The sequence below is a fragment of the Platalea leucorodia genome (assembly GCF_965183815.1).
Source record: "Platalea leucorodia genome assembly, chromosome: 1".
In the NCBI taxonomy this organism is placed as follows: Eukaryota; Metazoa; Chordata; class Aves; order Pelecaniformes; family Threskiornithidae; genus Platalea; species Platalea leucorodia.
Window position 1 is genome coordinate 163,210,470 of NC_138823.1, and position 17,748 is coordinate 163,228,217.

The following is a 17,748-nucleotide window of genomic DNA, read 5'->3' on the forward strand; positions in this document are numbered from 1 at the left end:
ACTCCTTGAGCAAAACCCAGCTGGCTGGGAAGCACTGGGCTGCTGTCTGTAAATCTAAGTGCAACACTTTTGATTCATGCAGCCTTTCCAAAACTCATTGAACTCAGTTTCGAACTCATTTGCTTACCCTAGGATCAATTTGGACTTGCTCAGAGCACTGGACTGAGCCCCGAGTTAAGGGATCCATAAACCTGACACAATCTTGGTCCCTGAGCCTGAAATTAGCATTCAGCCTAAAGCTTTAAATTTTTTTTTTTTTTTTTTTCTTTTAAACATGCAAGCAAATCCAGGTGCCTAACTTCTGTCTGACAATTAAAAAAACCACACAGGCACAAGTGGCACCAGAGGAAACACAGGTGGAAAGAAGCAAGGAGGATGCTGCCTGGTTAATCACCCCATCAGCCAGACCTGCCCCAAATCCACCATTCCCAGAAGTGATCTAGAGAAGCTGTTTTTATCTTTTCTTAGCTAGACTGTTCAAAATATTTTAAACCAGCTCTCTGGAAGATTAAGAGAGTAGTACAAGAAATATACACAACCATTGCATATGCTATATATATTAGCATATCCCGCTGGAATTCAGGAGACAGTGAGACAAAGTCTGGACCAAGTTTACTTAAAAGCTTAGGCCTGGATGAGATCTTTGCCATTCAAGCAGCTCTGTACTACAGTATTTTGCAGGCATTCTGTGACACTTAGTTACTATTTTATTATTTTCCAAGAACTTCCTCTCTCATTCATTACCGCAGTCTGCTCCCCAGGCTGGGAAGCACTGTTTAAAAAAAAAAAAAATAGCTCAAGTCTATCATATGTTTTGGTGCACAGAGGGAAAATAAATAATCACAAACCTGATCTACGCAATTAAACACCTCCGCCAGCTCGTGGATGTGTAACACAGGCAGATTAAACCATTTCTCACACAGTGCAGCACAGCTCTGAATTATTAATTGCATCACAGCCCACGGTTTCCAGTGTTTTTACATCGTTACCAATAAGAAAGAGCAGCACTCAGGCAGACTCTCCCTCTCACCCACAGACCCTCACCCCATTTTCAATAGTTTTCTAGGCTAATCTCACCCAGCTACATCAAAGCTTCATTCCTCTTCACCCCCACAGAGGGTACCGACATCCTGGAGGCTCAACCCATGCAGTTGTTTTAACCGATCGTGGCAAATCACAGTGGACTTTGCGGTTACAACGCTTCCTCGCGCAATTGAAACCAAGCCAATTCTGTCGTACGTATAACAGCCTGTGCTACAGCAGTACAAATGCAAGGGCTGAAGGGCTGTAGTTAAGGCAGGAATCCCAGTCAATGATGACTGGGAGCTCTGCTCATAAGCGTACTTACAGAAAAAGGGAGCAGGAGGGGATAAAATGCATCAACAGCCCTTCTGTGTGTAGTAAGCGCAGCTTTCATGCTATTTCCAAAGTTTTTCGGAGAGTTTGCTGCTCTTCAAACACGACAAAGTCATAGCAGGGAAAGATTTCCTCTCCCTACCTCCTCCGTCACAAGAGTGCTATCCCCAAATTAGACAAAGAAAAAAATAACCGAGTTACAACTGTGCTCCCCCCATTTTCACTAGCATGAAAACTATATTGGAAGACTCCTCACAAAAATCTCAGCGATTTCTACACCTCCGTAGTAACGTCAGTGCTAAACATCAGAATTTATTTGGGCTGCTACATACAAGTTTTAAGCTGGAAACATTGCTTTATTCCCGCTCTGCCAGCAGTCACGGGTCACTCGATACAGACCCCTCAAACCATCGGCAGATCCAGCGGACGGCAGGCAGCTCTTCCATCCAGTTGCTTATGCACAAACACGCCTCACGCTAGACGGCTTCAGTTATGAGACGCAGCCTTACTGCCAATTCCCAATTTCAGGATCCATAAATTACACTGCCTTCTGCTCAGCTACGGAGAATGAATTACCGATAAAAACATGTCTAGACACAGGCAATGGTTTGGAGATGGTTACATGCTCACCCTGGGCTAGATATTAAAAATATCTGCACTGTCAAATACCAAAAGCAAATAGACTGGGATGAGCTATAAAGGCCTCCGTGTCTTCCATTAAGGGATCTGATAAATGTTTTCAGTACTTCTGTGCGCAATAAAAGCGGCACTTCAAGGCTTGTGAAAAACTAATAAAACTGCTGTGAAGTATAATTTAGAATCATAAGAAACCTATTAGTCTCCTGTAAGTCAGACATACTTCTGGATCTACTATTTTGGAAGTGGGTTTATTTGCCCACTGACATACAACTGAAGTTTGAACTAACAGGAGCAGAGATACAGAGCTGGTAAGGCTGTGCTTAGGCTACTCGCTGAACTTTCTTACCGGTATTTTCTGTTCACATCATCACCTTCTACTCTTTGTGTTTATCTGCCCCCGAGGCATGTTTCAAAGACACTCACCCTCAAATACAAGGATGAAAATCCTGCTTTATTTAGTTTTACTTCCTACATGTTGACATGAACTCAAGAGATACAACACAGCAGCAGTCTGCTTTTATGTGGCTACCTGCAACTTCAGAGGACTCCAGAAAGCTGTCAACTTGGCTACTCTATTGGAAGGCAATCATGACCATAAAAGATTTGGAGGAGGAAAGCACACCTGGGGGGGAAATCAAAGCAGGTCAGATGTGATCTTCCCCTTGAATACACCAATGCTCCAACTATGGCTCACAAAGAACTTATCTCTCAGCTGAAATCTCAAGGTATAAGACATTAAAGCTCTTCTTCATCCTTTTAAAGCAGGATTTGGAGCTCCGGTCCTACAGGCAGCCATAATTCTTCAAATTTTGCTCCAAGTGAAATTCTTTTAACTAAAAGGCTGTAAAATTGAGAATATTAATTCCCTTTTTTAAGGGATAAACCCCCCCCATGTTCCCCTGCCACAATCAATTTGAGAGGCATTTTTTGAAGGACACTGGGAAAGAGCACAGAGCTCAAAATCAGAGATTATGATCCAACTTCCATGTCTAGATTATCCAGTTCAGTTCCCTACCTCAATATGTGGCTACAGGAGATAGACCAGCACAATTAAAAAGGGGTTAGATCCAGAGCAACAGTGGAAAAGAAACAATTCTTCAAGGGATAAAAAGTCTTCATCCATAAATTAATCTTAGGTGATGGGAACAAACCACCCCGGTGGCAAGTCACTCAGCAGCTGCCCATTTCAATGTCTAGTCTTCAGCATCATTCAGTGGTCATTCCTTCTTTCAAGGTCTGCAGTATTAGTGACAACGTACTAAAGGAAGCAGATGCTTAAAACTGTTATGATGAAGCGATTCACACGCACCCATTTTTTCTTGGTTTCAGCCACAAAGCAAATAGGCAAGTGACTGACTCGTCTCACAGGTTGAAGCGAAGCCAGCTTCATCCACTTTGACAACTAACATATCGCTGACCCTTACAGTTGTTCAGATCAATACCCAGTGTTTACAGCTCAACTATGGCTTACATTTGTGATTAGTCCACACAGCCAATTGCAAACACTCCAGTTATTTACATGCACCACCTCATGCTCATCCAGTCCAAGCGAAGGAAGACATTCTATGTTCAGGATTTCACCCACCATTAATCCTGATGTTCATACTGAACTTTACAAAAAAACATACTTCAACCAGCACAGTAATTAAGATATCTATTGTTGCTGCTTTGAGAAACAATGCAACCAAGTTGTACCCAGCTTAGCTTTAAGTCTTCTGTAAAGCTGCAATCCCATCATGCAAGAAACACTTAACATGGCATATCAAATAACCAAGCAGAAGCCACATACTATACGTCGGACTCTCTGGCACTTGGGCACTTTTTCCCCTGGATCAAGTGTAAAGGTCCTCAGGACTGGAAATCAAATTATAATGGTGATTCCCATAAGATGACAGGCATGGATGAAACATCTGTACTATTTCTACGGCAGTCTGCTGCTTTGTTCCCAACAACCTTACAGCCTGGTTAATCCACCTGTAGAAACTGCTCTGTCAGATCAAAGCCAGTTCAATATCCTGTCAAAGTCTTCAAAAAAAGGTGTAAAACCCTCTAACAAGCAGTTACACAATTATCTGCCCAGGGGGAAGACTTCCGACTAAGCCTGGGCAGTTAACAGTTGGCTTATGCTTTAAACCAGGGGAGTTCATAATCCTTTTTTTAAATCCTATCTAATTTAACCTTCTCAACTATAGGTTGATTTATTTAATCTCACGCAATGTTTGATCTCCGTATTATTGGCAACAAGCTCCCCAGGTTAATTCCATGAAATTCAAAAGGACATTTCTTTTTATTGCAGTTAAACTTGTTCCCTCTGTTTCCTTAACTGCCCTCTGACCATAGCAGTGGAAGAGTAGTACCTTCACTTCACTCCTCTTGTGTGCAGACCTGTCAGGCCCAGTCCTGTCAGTCTCTGGACTAGGAAGAGCTTGGGGTCTCTTCCTAGGAGCAACAACACCACATCTCCCACACAAAAGAAGAAAACACTTATACAAGAAAAAAGCTCGAGGCATGGTTATTTTGAGGGACATGTTATACCACTGTGTTTCAAGGACTGGCAACCACAGCAATGCAAACGGCATCCCACAAAGGAAAGGAGAGGTTAAGAGCAAAACACAGCAGTGAACAGCATCCAGCTGTGAAATACATCGCATGAGCAGGCTGTGTTCAAACACACACCAAACGCTGCAAAAGTTTAACTACTGTGGGTTGCAAGATAAGTAAGAAGTGGAACTTCAGTAACAAATCAAAAAGTCCAGGACTAATGGTAGACAACACTGTATTTGACCACCTCTCCTTACACTCCGCTTCCAATCACACTGGTGAGCAAGAATCATTATACTATATTGTACTTCCCTTCCAGCTGAACCCGACATGCCATCTAGAAAAGATCTGGCAGCATTCAAAAACATACAGAAAAGAAAAAACAAGCACTGAAATAAATTCCTGACTAACATCACCTAATTCAGTTGCTGGGCTAGAAAGAGCCGCATCTCTGCACTGCATTACTCCTGCCTGTCTACGTTCTTTACAGCAATTAGCACTTCTGCTGAAGAGCTGAATGCCCTTGACTTGGTTTGCTCACAATGCAACAAAATTGGCCCTTCCTACATTTCTGTACCCTGTAGCAGCAATAAATTAATCCATTGCATTCACCTAAAATGTCATGGACCATTTGCAAAGTGTGCAGGTTATCCCTGACCACCCACATGGCTCAACTGTACGTCGAGATACAAGGATCAAGACCAATACCTTTAATGAGCCAAGTCATATCACTTAATTACCCTAAGCATGGCATCTCCACAAGCTAGGAGGTGCTCCCACATTCCCTGGCCTTCAGGCACCTGCTGCTGTAGAAGTTTAAAGGAAACTCAGGTCCACTCATCCATTCAGCTAGTGATAAAGCTTGCTGTGCATTTCCTAACCCCACTCCAAACTAACCTTCTAACTCCTCAAACTAAGTAAACTCCTCCATCCCAAGAAACAGAAGCTGCAGCCACTTAGCAGCAAGGACACCGAAAGAGTCATAGAAGAAACAAGTCATCCTCATCGATGGCAGAACTCCCTACCCTTTCCCAAGCAACATGACACTGTTTTACCCTCTTTTTAGGCAGATTCTGGGAATAAACAAGCTTGCTTCAATAGAGAAGGCTATGGGTCTGAAGCACTGTATAAAAAAAAAGATTAAAAAAAGAACTGAAGCACAAGTTTCCTTTTTCTGTCCCACTGCCTGATGACTGGGCAGTGCTGTAACACAAGAGCGTTGTCCTGACCCCAGGCAGCACATCAAAGTTTACCGTAAGCGGACTATTGTGCTCAGATACCTTCAGCGCAATAGAAGGATAATGGACCTAATAAAAGCCCAAGTTCATGCTTTTAACCGCACTGCAGGAGAGGAGAAAGCAAGGAGGGGGCATAACACACTCCTCTCTCTTTGCACTTGCTTCTTAAAACCACTGTAATCTGTAAGGACTTACATGAACATTTTTTGGAAGAAGAAAAAAAATCCTGCAATAACAAGTAGTTGCTCAAAAAAGGTAATTAAACTGATGGGGGAAACTGCCATGAAGGGAGACTACAAGACTGAAAAGCTTGAGAATATTTACTTAAGATCAGCTTAAATCTGGATAAGTAAAGCTCAACTGTTACAGGTCCAGAAAAGACCTTGTCTGGGGAGAGATTACCCCTAAAATTGCCCAGAGGTTGATTCTTGCACTTTCCTCTGAAACATCAGACATTAATCACTTACCTGTGCTCCTTAAATCACATACAAGTTTTCTAGAGGAGCTACAGACTTTGGGAACACAACTAAAGACACAGTACAGAGGCTTCTTTCAAAGATCAGGCTAACAGTCTGCCTTCTGGGGTACACAGAAAAGGAGAACCACTCACAGACTACCGCACCTGAGTAAAAACAAAAGACCTTAAAGCAGTCAAGGAATCAACTGGTTTTGGCTGGAGAACAGTTTATTGTCAAGTTCCCTCTACATTTTTGCAGAGTCTCCTGGCCTAAAGTCTCGCTGTTAAAACAGTTATTTTTATGGCCATGTCCAAATTTGTCAGTTGGAGCCATTCAATGCCTGTGTTGCTGTCTATAAAATGCTACAAGGCAAGTAATGAAAAGTCTGTTTACTGACAGCAGGTATGGGAAGACCTCGATTTCTTGTCTTCATCCCAGACATTAAGGAACAGTATTTGCCACATGATGTTGAGACATGAACGTTTGCCTTCACAGCAGGCCTATACACAAGCCTACAGAAGGACCCGTGCTAGATCTGGTCACAAAATTGGAAGCTTAGGAGAACTGACAACAGCAATTCATTGCAGTCCTACCCGTAACAAGAAAAATCATTGTGAGGAATGGGTCAGCCAGAGGTTTAAAATATGCAATTAGAAGTACTTGTCTAAAATTACATGCCAAGTCTCTGCAGCATCTCTTTCTGAACCTAACCCTTTTAGCTGGAATTGGCAATTACTCAAACACTAACAATCTCAGTTACTACATCATGACAACACAGTGAGGAATACAACTGAGGCATAGTAGTATGGGCAAGCCACATAAGATACTTGAAAAGAGTACCAAGGGATGGCATCAGGACAAAAAGACCGACTGTGAAAAGGGAAGAGATCTTGAACTCCTACACTAGCGTGAGCCATAAGGGGATTTGAATACAGGTCATCTTAAGAGTCCTACATGCAACCCTGCACAGGCGCACTGAAGTGGAACAGCTTGAATGGAGCCTTTCCTCTTTACAAGAGCAGATTTGCAGATACCTACAATGATAAAAATAGCATTAGTCACTAGATGGAAACTGGAACCATGGTTCAAGTCACTTGCTGAAGATCATACAAGCGTAGAGCTAGCCAGGACTCCTGAATTCTGTCTCTGTTCTACTTTCTAATTGCAGTCACCAAACCAAGTGCCTGAGGTAACACTACAGAAGCTGTCAAGATGCAAGTGGAAAGACAGACAGGGAGGATTAAAAAAATCCTAGAGAGCTGCTTTAGGAGGAAAGGTGGTACAAGGCCTCATCTCCCCACCTTTCCTCAACCCCTGCCAGCCAATATTTACTATGGAAAGTTTTACCCAAGAGAGCTTTCTCACCTTTAGTGGAGACACCTCAAGGTTCACAGGAATGCCTATTTCTGCCTGGCTTAAATCCAGGGACCTTCCACATGTGAGGTGACTGTGACAGCTTCTGCACTACAGAAGCACCAGCTCACACACGCAGGAAAGGAGAAGACAAAGCCCATCAACATACAAGCCAGATGAGAAAAAGGAAATTTTAGTTACCACGGCTACCTCCCAGAAGCTGTTTTCCATTGAGAAAATCTTGAGAAAAGAGGCACACAGCAGAAGAGAATTACAGAGCTACGGCTCCAAAGGACTCTACCTCCTGTCCTGAACTCAGAATTAGTGGGGGTTTCCATATGGCAGCCTGCAATATGTCAGAGTGATCCCTTAGCTGGCATCAGTACCAGAAAGAGATTAGGAACAAGAGCTAATTCATTCAGTTTTTCTCTTTACAGCTGAAGGGAGGAAAAAAAAAAAGTGAAGAACTGCAGGAAAGGAAAAGAAAGCAAAACCATTCCCTTCAATTTTAAGGATTCTGGAAGCATGTAGCTCTGGATCCCCCTCAAACTGCAGAGTTCTTGTGGGTACAGCAGAGCTTCACACTTGCACATTAACTCCGTTCAAAACAAAGGGATTATACAAAGCGCTTAGCTCTAAACAAATAGCCTGAAGTTCTCCAACAGCTGATGTTTTTAACATTTTAAGTAGTGTGTCCCACAACCAGGACAACTGAACTGCCTCTAGTGAAATCAGTCAAGTCCCCTCACCCTCACACCACCTCAAGAAAGGTTGTTTAAGGCACTTAGCAAACACAGAGATTATGCTAACTGAAATACAACTCCCCAGACAATTTTGATTGCATACCAGGAGTTCATCCATGCTCGTCTGACACTTCTCAAGATTGATCCGTTTAATTGCCACCTTCTCCTTCTTTGGAATGCAGAAGGCTGCCTGCACCACCGCAGTCGCTCCACTCCCTGTGGGTGAAAAAGAGGGTTAGCAACATCTTAGGGGACTTCAGCAGAAAGGAAGGGAGGTCAGACAACAAAATTACGAGTCCCAGTCAGTAAAGACAGCAGAGCTAGGGGAAAACCCAGTGAAGGCAACTCCACAGGACCTCCCCGCTCCACGTCTGTGCAGCTCAGCGGGCCAGCTCAGCTGCAGCGTCGAAGTACTGGGCTAACCGAACAAAACCAAGTGGATCTATGATCCCTTGCAGGGATCATTAAAGCCCTGCAGATAGAAAAAAAAAAAAAGAAAAAATCCAGACTCCAGCTTACTTATAACAGAGGAGTGACTCTTCTCGTGTGCTTTTAAAAGAAAGGCCCCTGAGGTCACACAGACTTTTCACCTGATGCATTCACCTAAAGTGTCGAAACAAGCCACGCTCTTTGCTACCAACACTAATGGGATTTTTCAAATATTTTTATGTACTAATTGCTGTTCTCGTCTCTCCTCATTTTATGCAAAGACACGAGGTAGGCTTCATTCAAGCCTGTTCAGCTCCAGTTCTCACGTAGTAGCACACCGCCTCAGTGTCTGGGTTGAAAACCACAGCCAGAGAACGTTTAAATTCCAAGAGGGAAAAAATATCACATTTTAAGGTACAGTTGTTCAAACTGCTAGAAGTAGGGATAAGAGTTCTGGATTTAAACTGCTCAGCAATATCCTTTGATATCAAAAGGAGTTTGCAACAGTGAGACTTAAAATCTAGTTGATGTTAATCCCGTATTTCTTGGACTCCAGAAATAGTTGCAACGTTCACATCTCATCAATAGGACACCTTGTTGCTTTACTTTCTACCTTCATCTTGGTTCCCCGCATTTACACACTTCACTGGAAAGGAATAAATTCAAATTAATAGAAAAGGGGGTAGGATAGGTGGAAAATAGCTCAAGAGCTTCCTATTGCCAATACCTAACAAAATGCTATTAAAAATAAACTCACAGCTATTTTTTTCATTATCCCAGGCAAAACTCTTGAGCCCGTTTGGGCTGATGAGGGAGACGAGAACAGTTATTCTGCATTTTGGAATAACACACCTATTTTACCAGATTCTCCTGTTCTTAATGCTATAAAAACTACTTCCAGATTCTGCAATACAAGCACATTGTTGCAAACTGGTTTTTTTTCTAGTACGTTCAGATAAACTGGGGGCAAAAGCTTTCAGTCTCCAAACAAAGGCTACTGAAGCTCCCTACAACCGCCATCAACAGCTTTCTCGCAGCAAGTTGCACCAAGTCACACTCAAATAAAGTGCCAGGTAGGGGAAAGAGCTTAAAATCCAGCCCTAAAAGATACAGGGAAAACTGCTCCATCCAAAGTCACACCGAAATAAATTACAAAACCCTGAACTGTGGGACTCTGCTCCTCTCGTCTTCAACCAGTACCTGCTCCAGTGCAGTAGCAGAGTTTCACTTCACTTTATATGGCATTGCAAGCGTAGCCTGGACAACAGCATCGGCGTGCCAGCTGATTCCCCGCACTTAGGAGTTTACATTTTAACGGCAGAAGGCAGCAATGCGCAGAACACAAAATGGCAAGATTGCTAAAGCTGTACTACTTCACGAAGGAAATGGGTTTTTAAGAAGTTCAAGACTGAGGCCATTTATTATTTGCACACACATTATTTTTCAGAGACTATTCATAGCACAGGGCAAAACAAAGCTACCAGGAGAAGCCTTGGTGGAAGAAAAGGATAGCAATAGGGGCAAGAATATTTACAAGGGACTTTGAAAACAAAATTTGAGTGCCATAAACTGGGTCTTGAGCAAAGGATGGGGATGATGGAAGAGTCTAGGCAGACATTTAACAAAAAGCACTCAGAAAAAGCAAGGGGAGGAGGTTTTGACAGCCAAGTCTGGCTGGACAGCCAGGAGCAGGGCTGAAATACACAACATTAAGCATCCCAAAAGCAAACCTCCACATGCACTCCCTGTGGTCGCTTTGCCCGGCAGGTACAAGATGCAGGACTCCAACACAAACGCAGCAGCCCCACGCTGGGTATTCCCACCCACTGGGAACCCTGGGTTGCACTGACCTGCTCCTCTCCACCCAGTACCTGCTTCTCTGAATTTTTCTGCTGCTTCTTTGGGGGGGGGAAAGTGAAAACACATAAAGTGACTCAAGATAAAGACAGCAGAGCATATAGAAGTGGTGACAAAAGGCAGGAGAAGTGAGTTTGCATTTCCTAGCACTGCTGGTCTCCCTACAGCAATAGCCTTTTGGAAGTCAGAACAAAAAACAAACACTTGTGCCTGTATCATTCCTTTGGAAAGAGTGAGATCCCAGAAGAAACATTGCTGCTGACACATTCAAAGCACCAGTATTATGATTTTTTTTTTTTTTTGGATGTCTTGATGCATAGTAATAGATGGAGACTGAAAACACAAGCCAGATGCTGTAGGAATATACGACTGCACCTCAGAGGACTGTCTTGTCACACAACCGTTTTCACCCTTCAGTTAGTTTTGCGGTGCATATTTCCATCTCTAAAGCTACCTGCACGGTCCTCATCAACACAAGGGTATCTGTGCTCAAAGGCTCTTTCTGGCTATCTCAGACACTCGACAGCTTCAGCATACACCTGCTTCCCCCCACAACACGACGCACCAGGACTTCTCTGCCGGTTAAACCCAGTTGGTATAAGCACGACTGGCAGAGATGTTCCTTACAATCCAGACGTGATACCACTACTGTAGACCAAATCTTTCACAAGATGACAGTGAAGTCCAGGATTTTATAGAAGAGACTACACAAAGAATGGATTGTGTTTTAATTTTTTTTTTTTTTTAAGATGTTACTACCACAAACAATAGATGCAGACTAATTAAAAGCAGGGCCATGCATGCTATAGCTCCTTCCCAGCCCTCGAGCCTGCCTGATCAATGCTTGCGAGGACTTCAGGGAAAAAACTGCTTCTCACCAAGTGCTTGGACAATGCCCCAGCCTACAGGGACCCGATCCGTTATGGGTGTATGGCATTATTTGAACAGTAATGAAATCCCAAACTAAATCCTTCTGGGCACATGGCAGCGAATCATCCGAACTCGAGACTCCTCCCATTTAATTCCCCGCTGCTCGTACTTCTCTGGCAGCTCTCTTCAGTTCGATCACCACCTGCTCTCCCCACTCCCCCCTCTCCCACTAATTCGTCATTTCTTTCAGCTCCTCTGTAGCACTTAATTACAGAGAAACAATGAAATCTCAAAAGCGTATCAAGCAAGGATTAAGCCAAGCTGCAGCACGATGTGCCACAAGCAAGCTGCTCTTTGGTAGCAGCAGCGGCGTGCCGTGCTTCTGGGACCAAACAAAGAGGGGTTTCCATGCTTCTTTGAAGGGTACAGAAAACATAGCAACACGGCCACTTCAGGCTTTGCGGCCATACAATTTGTTTACGAAATTCCAGGGTGGCAAGAGAAGGAAAGAAGAGAAGCTGCAGCAAGGATGCTAAACACATTGCTAAGTGAAAACAAGCATAGACAGAGATGACAACACCAATGGAGAGAAAAAGAAAAAGCCTGGCAAGGAAGTTTTTTAAAGTTTAGGAGCGGGTAACAAATCTATGGGGAAAGGTAAGGAGAGAAGTGACTTCCCTGGCTGCTATGAACCACCTTCAATGAGATAAAAACCCACAAGGGCAGTTTGTGCTAGCGTGGCACAACTTAGACAAACCAACTCTCGCAGCAGACACCGATCTGCTGCCATCGGAGCCAACTGCAGTCCCACGCTGCTCAGCTGCAACGATGTGGGCAGCACTGGGTTAATGTTCTGTGCTCAGTCTGTGCTTGCTCCCTACCTCAAGACGCTCTGATCAAGGTCAGTGCTGAGGCTCTTCCCTCTGCGCCTCCCTCAAGATCAGCTTTCGGAGAAAATTCGCTCCCTAGTTAATCTCTTCCAGCATAACGGCTTAGCAAAACAATGAAAAGCGGGCACAGCCAAATGCTTGCTGCTTTATTCCTGAAAAGCAGGAGATCATTTTGTTGAGGGCTGGGGGGGAGGAAAGAGACCCCGAGTGGGTATTAAGATCTGTTTAATACCCCCTGCTTTCGCCTCTGTAGGCTCTCAGATATAGTTCCAGCCCTTCGGATAGCAGCTGCAAAATTCCTGCATAAGAGGGTCACGACCTGCTTTAGGAAACACTGCCTAAGGAGGAAAACGTACCCTTTCTAACCCTAGCTTCTTTCATGTTTTTATGACTAAATGGTTCTTTCTGAAATAAAACCAACCTCTGAAAGGATGAAACAACCCAAACCAAAAACTCCCCAAGCACTCAGTCACTGAAGCCTGATTTCCCAGGGCGTCTCCTCTGGTCCCTCTGAATCCATGTTCCTCCGGAGCTCCAGCCTGAATTTCTTAAGTTGAAACCAACTCCCTGCAGAAGTCCACCACCAGCCTTCAAGGGAGGCTGGAGACCATCTCTTCTGCAGTCACCTGCTGTCACATAACTTACATGAAGCTTGCTTTTTTTAAAAAAAAAAAAAAAAAAAAACACACGCCTCAGATCTCTATTAAAGTTGATGGAAACCAATGATTTCAAAGCTATTTGGAGGAGGGGAAAGACAGGGCACTGACCTGAGGACACAGCATGTTCATATACACTTTGTTTCCAAAGATAACTGAATCTTTGCAGCCACACAAGGATGTCACAGCTCTCCCAGTTAACACTGGGATGAAGTGCACTGATGCCTCCTCCCAGGCGAATGCAATTGAAGCCAGAGGTCCTTTTGGCAGAGATATCTGCTTAAGCAATGCGAACAGGCATGCCAAATGGTCACAAGACAAATACCAAATTCTGGCTCTAGAACAGTATTCCCTCACCATGTGCAATGGCAATTTAAAGCAGCTACACAGAAAGAGTGCTCACAAAACCGTGTTGCCCAAGGTTTAAATCCATCCCACTACTGGAAACTGAGTTTCAGGCACGCTGGGAGATGTGAAAACTTCCCTTCGAGGTAACTTGGCTGCTCACACAGCTGTTTCAATCATCAGGGAACATCTTCCACAACAGTCCTGGAGCATCAGCCTTTATTTTAATGTGGCATCAAATCCCGCCGTAGAGGAAACGTGCTCTTCCAGGGTCAAACGATTGTCACAAGCAGTTTAAGTTGGAAGGAACCTCTGGAGGCCTCCAGTCCACTCTCCTGCTGAAAGCAGGGCCGAATCCCAAGTTAGATCAGGTTCCTCAGCATCAAATTCAGTCTGATTTTGAATACCTTTAACAATAGACACTTCTACAACCTCTTTGGCTGTTCCTGTGTTTGACCACCCACACAGTAAAGCTTTTTTTCACCTCACTATCTAATCAGATTTGCTCACAGCTATGGCCTTTCACCGTGCACCTCTGTAGAGTCCAGCTTCATCTCTTCTATAGCTTCCCACTAGATAGCTGAGGACAGCAACAACATCCCCCCTTCGCTCACCCTTCCAAGGCTGAAGAAACCCAGATCTCCCACCCTGCCCCTGTAAGTCATGTTCCCAAGTCTCCTTCAGCATTAGACCATGCTCAGCCGAACAGCTCTGCACAACCCTGCCCTCTCCCTTCCCCGTTCCCCAGCACACACACAAGCTCTCTATTTTTAAGCGAGATCTGGAATCCATCCTCCGCTATCTGGAGTGCAGTGCCAGAAAGCCGCTCGTGACGCAGGCTCTGTTTATAATTGTGCCCCCGGGTTTTCCTCTTATGAACAATGCACACAAAACACTTCCCTGCAAGGCTGCTCTGGACCAAGCAATGGCTTTCAGGCTCCAGGTATCCAGTTTCAGGTAAAAAAAAAAAAAAAAAAAGATAAAAATTCAGAACCATGTCCTGCGGGCTCTGGCACGATCTCTCAAAGGGTTTGTCTTACACCCTGCTGGTTACACCAGCCAAAGAAATCACCCTGTTGTGATTAGCTGCAAAAGCAGCGACAGAAGTGGACAGTTTGCTTCACTCCACGTCTTTTTATGGGATTACACATCTGTAACAACGAGGAAGATCCAGCCGTGGAATCACAGGCACGTGCCAAGGGCTCTTGGTGACAGACGTGGCATCAACGGTCCTCACTCCAGATCACAGACAGGACACCCAAAGCCCAGGAGACCTTTAATGCTTAATAACACAGGGTCTGTATTCACGCCTGCCACCGCAGGCGCGGGGATGGCAACCTCCATCTCTGGATGCTTCAACTATTTGACAGCCTCATGCCAAAGAGCTGTGGGAGCCCTGCTCTGTGGTTAACTCGTTCCAAGGACAATACAGTAATAAAACAAGAAGCAACAAGACTGAGAATAGAATTTCTTAAGCGTTCTTACATAGCACAGGGCAGATACAGATCTAATTAAACCAGAAATTAAACACCAGATTGCAAACTCAGACTGATCTTGCACTGTTTGGTCCGTTTGCTATGAAGGCAAAGTTATGCCTCTATTTTCTCCACCTCATTTGAGGTTCTAGTGAGAAGAGAGCCCTCTCACAAAGAACGAGCCTCTTCTAAAAACAAGCTAGCAAAAAAGCCTACTTTTAAATTTGTAGCCAGCTCAGTACGGGGTGGGAATACTCCTTTCCCCAAGCAGGACTGGGTAAGAAGAGTCCACTGGATCTCAAAAGTCTTCCTGGCACAAGCCCCACAATTCAGGAAGACTGAAGTAATCCAGTGTTAATGGTCCCTGAATACAGCCATAGTTCTTCAAGCCATCTCCCCACTATGTTGTCAAATTCCTACTACAAAACAGAAGATGCAATCTACACTGACAGTTACAAATAGCATTAATAAAACCAATGGGAATTCGCAATGGGACTCGGACATATTCCTAGCACTGCCACAGAGGCGACGAAAAAATCTGCTCACCCACGGTGAGGAGAAAGCTTTCACAGGAAAGCGTCACCTCCTCAGCCCAGTATTGCAGGAAGAGTGTTGCAAACATTAACGATGCTAGAAGTGAAGTTACAGCCCTGAATCAGCAGGAAGATCACTCCGGTGCTTCTAGCACAGCTCAGAGCAAACCCAAACAGCAAGCTGGCTCTGAACGCTGCTGTTACAAACACTGCGAGGAGCAGTGAAACCAGTAAGGGAGAATTCAGTCGGTTTTGCTCTGTGCCTGGTGAGAAAACCTGTGGGAAACTAAAGCAGCAGCAGAGCAATCCATGGCCAACATGACCAAAAAAAGCTACAAAACCAGAAGAGTCCCGGGGAGCGCGGCCACGCACCTACCCCCGGGAGCTCCCAGAGCTGCACCAACACAGCCACGCTCGCTCCCAGACACCTTTCCACCGCTCGCTCCCAACACGGATTTACTATGAATAGTATTTCCCATAGAAAGAAGAACCAGGGCTTTACATTTATTTCTCTGCCAACTGAAGGATGACACATCCACAGCATAAGACGGCAATACCCTATTTAAAACCCACGTAGAGGTATTAAGAGGCCAGGTTTAACTTGGTGAACCCTCTGAACTCCAGTTGTCCAGTATTTGATCTACAGCAGGGCAGAAAGATATTGAGTAGAGGAGAGGGCAAGAAATACTTGCTAATACAGTGCAGGGAAGAAATAAGTCATCTATTATAACAAAGAAGTATAAGCAGAGCCAAAAAGCAAAGGCAGATTTAACTGAACAGTTGTGAGGAAGCCAATTTTAAAGCCTATATGGAGGGGTGGAGGAAAACCAGCAATCCCCACTGACTATATATCACTGCGTGAGTACACACTATACATGAAGACACCTGCACTATGTGTGTGCAGCAGTCCTACAGGCAGGCGTAAACAGCTGAACTCTCACATTTACAAGGGAGTAGCTACCCTCGTATTTCTGAGGAAGAGGCTTTAAAAAGAATAGCTCAACCCTGTTTTAAATCAATTATCCTAAAACTTTGCATTTCCCTGTGGTCAATGTGAAAACGTCTCCCCGCCCTCCAATACGGCACAACTCCCATCACCGAATGCAGCCCGTTCATCGCGCTCTCAGGCTCACCTTGAGCACGTTTGGCTGGGTTCAAGCCGAAGGTGACTGCGCGGCCATTAAGACCCAGGGCATGTGCTGGACAACACGCTGAGAAAGGGTAATAATTGGGTGGCAATATATCCAGGCACAGAATTAAGACTTAAATACAAATGACTTCTATTTTGCACCAGCACATCTGATGACTACAGTCTAGACCTTTTAATGAAAGAATTGGAAGGAGAAATGGGAAAAAGCACAGTTTTTACTTGTGAAATCCTATGTTTGTTTCATTTAAATGGCAGGTGTATCTCTTTGCAATGACCTTTGGTCATCTATTCCAGTAGAGCCAGAGCTCAAGTAGTTTGCAATTCTGTGCAAGTTGCGAGGCCGTTTGTTTCAAACGGTACTCGCACACGAGGGATTTATGTTGTTAAGACTCAATTACATGTTTTCCCCAAAGCCTGAGAATCTGTGCCCGATCATTTTGTGTTAGAACCTGCAGTGTCCAACAGACAACTAATATTGCAGCATTAATCCAGCATGTTCCAGGAATTTGAGAAAACAAGCAGCAGATTTCTGAAACTCAGCTATCGAATTAGAAATACAGCCAAAATATTTGAACTGTACGTAAACTTGCTGACAGTGAATTATTCACCATCTTGATGAGAGCTCTGGCTGTTGAGAATACCACTGAAAAACCACGCATTGTGTTCAGAGCTGAGAGCTTTCTGCCCATGTAAGACGATGTCTTTCTCAGGACTCTTAATGCTCCGTGTACAGCGGAGAGCGATGATAAGCCAGTAAAGATCATACAGCACTGCCAGCACTTGTTTAGACATGCTTCCCCTCCAGTGGTCCATCAACACAGAAATGCTCAACGCTGCCGACTTATTGCCCGGGTCTTTAATTCAGTTCTCAAACTGAAAAGGAGGAATACAAACCCATATCCAGTCACTTGGAAGAAGCCCGATACCATTTTTGGAGCCATCAGCAACTGATGGGCAATAGCTGCGGCTGGGTACATCTCCCCATGGCCCCATCTTACTCCACATTATAAATGAGTCCGATTTCTATGCTGTAGAGAGATCTCGCTGCTGTAAACGGCACGACTCAATGCCAAGGTTTCTGCAGAAAGGAAGGGGAGCCTTGTGGAAATTTTCACCCCACCCCACACTGCATTGTTCTCTCAAAACTCTTTCAATATCTCTTAGGCCCTGAACACAGACAAACGTCATCTGTTTTCCCACCTTCGGCAAACATTC

General features: G+C 44.3%; 1 protein-coding gene across 1 annotated transcript in view; it reads right to left on the reverse strand.

Moving 5' to 3' along the window:
- The window catches only part of OXSR1 (oxidative stress responsive kinase 1), a 94,180-nt gene that overhangs the window by 65,930 nt on the left and 10,502 nt on the right, over window positions 1-17,748 (reverse strand). The window contains exon 2 of the mRNA XM_082313218.1: window positions 8,432-8,544. Within this exon, the coding sequence (XP_082169344.1) occupies window positions 8,432-8,544 (113 nt within the window). The remainder of the gene's footprint in view (window positions 1-8,431; window positions 8,545-17,748) is intronic.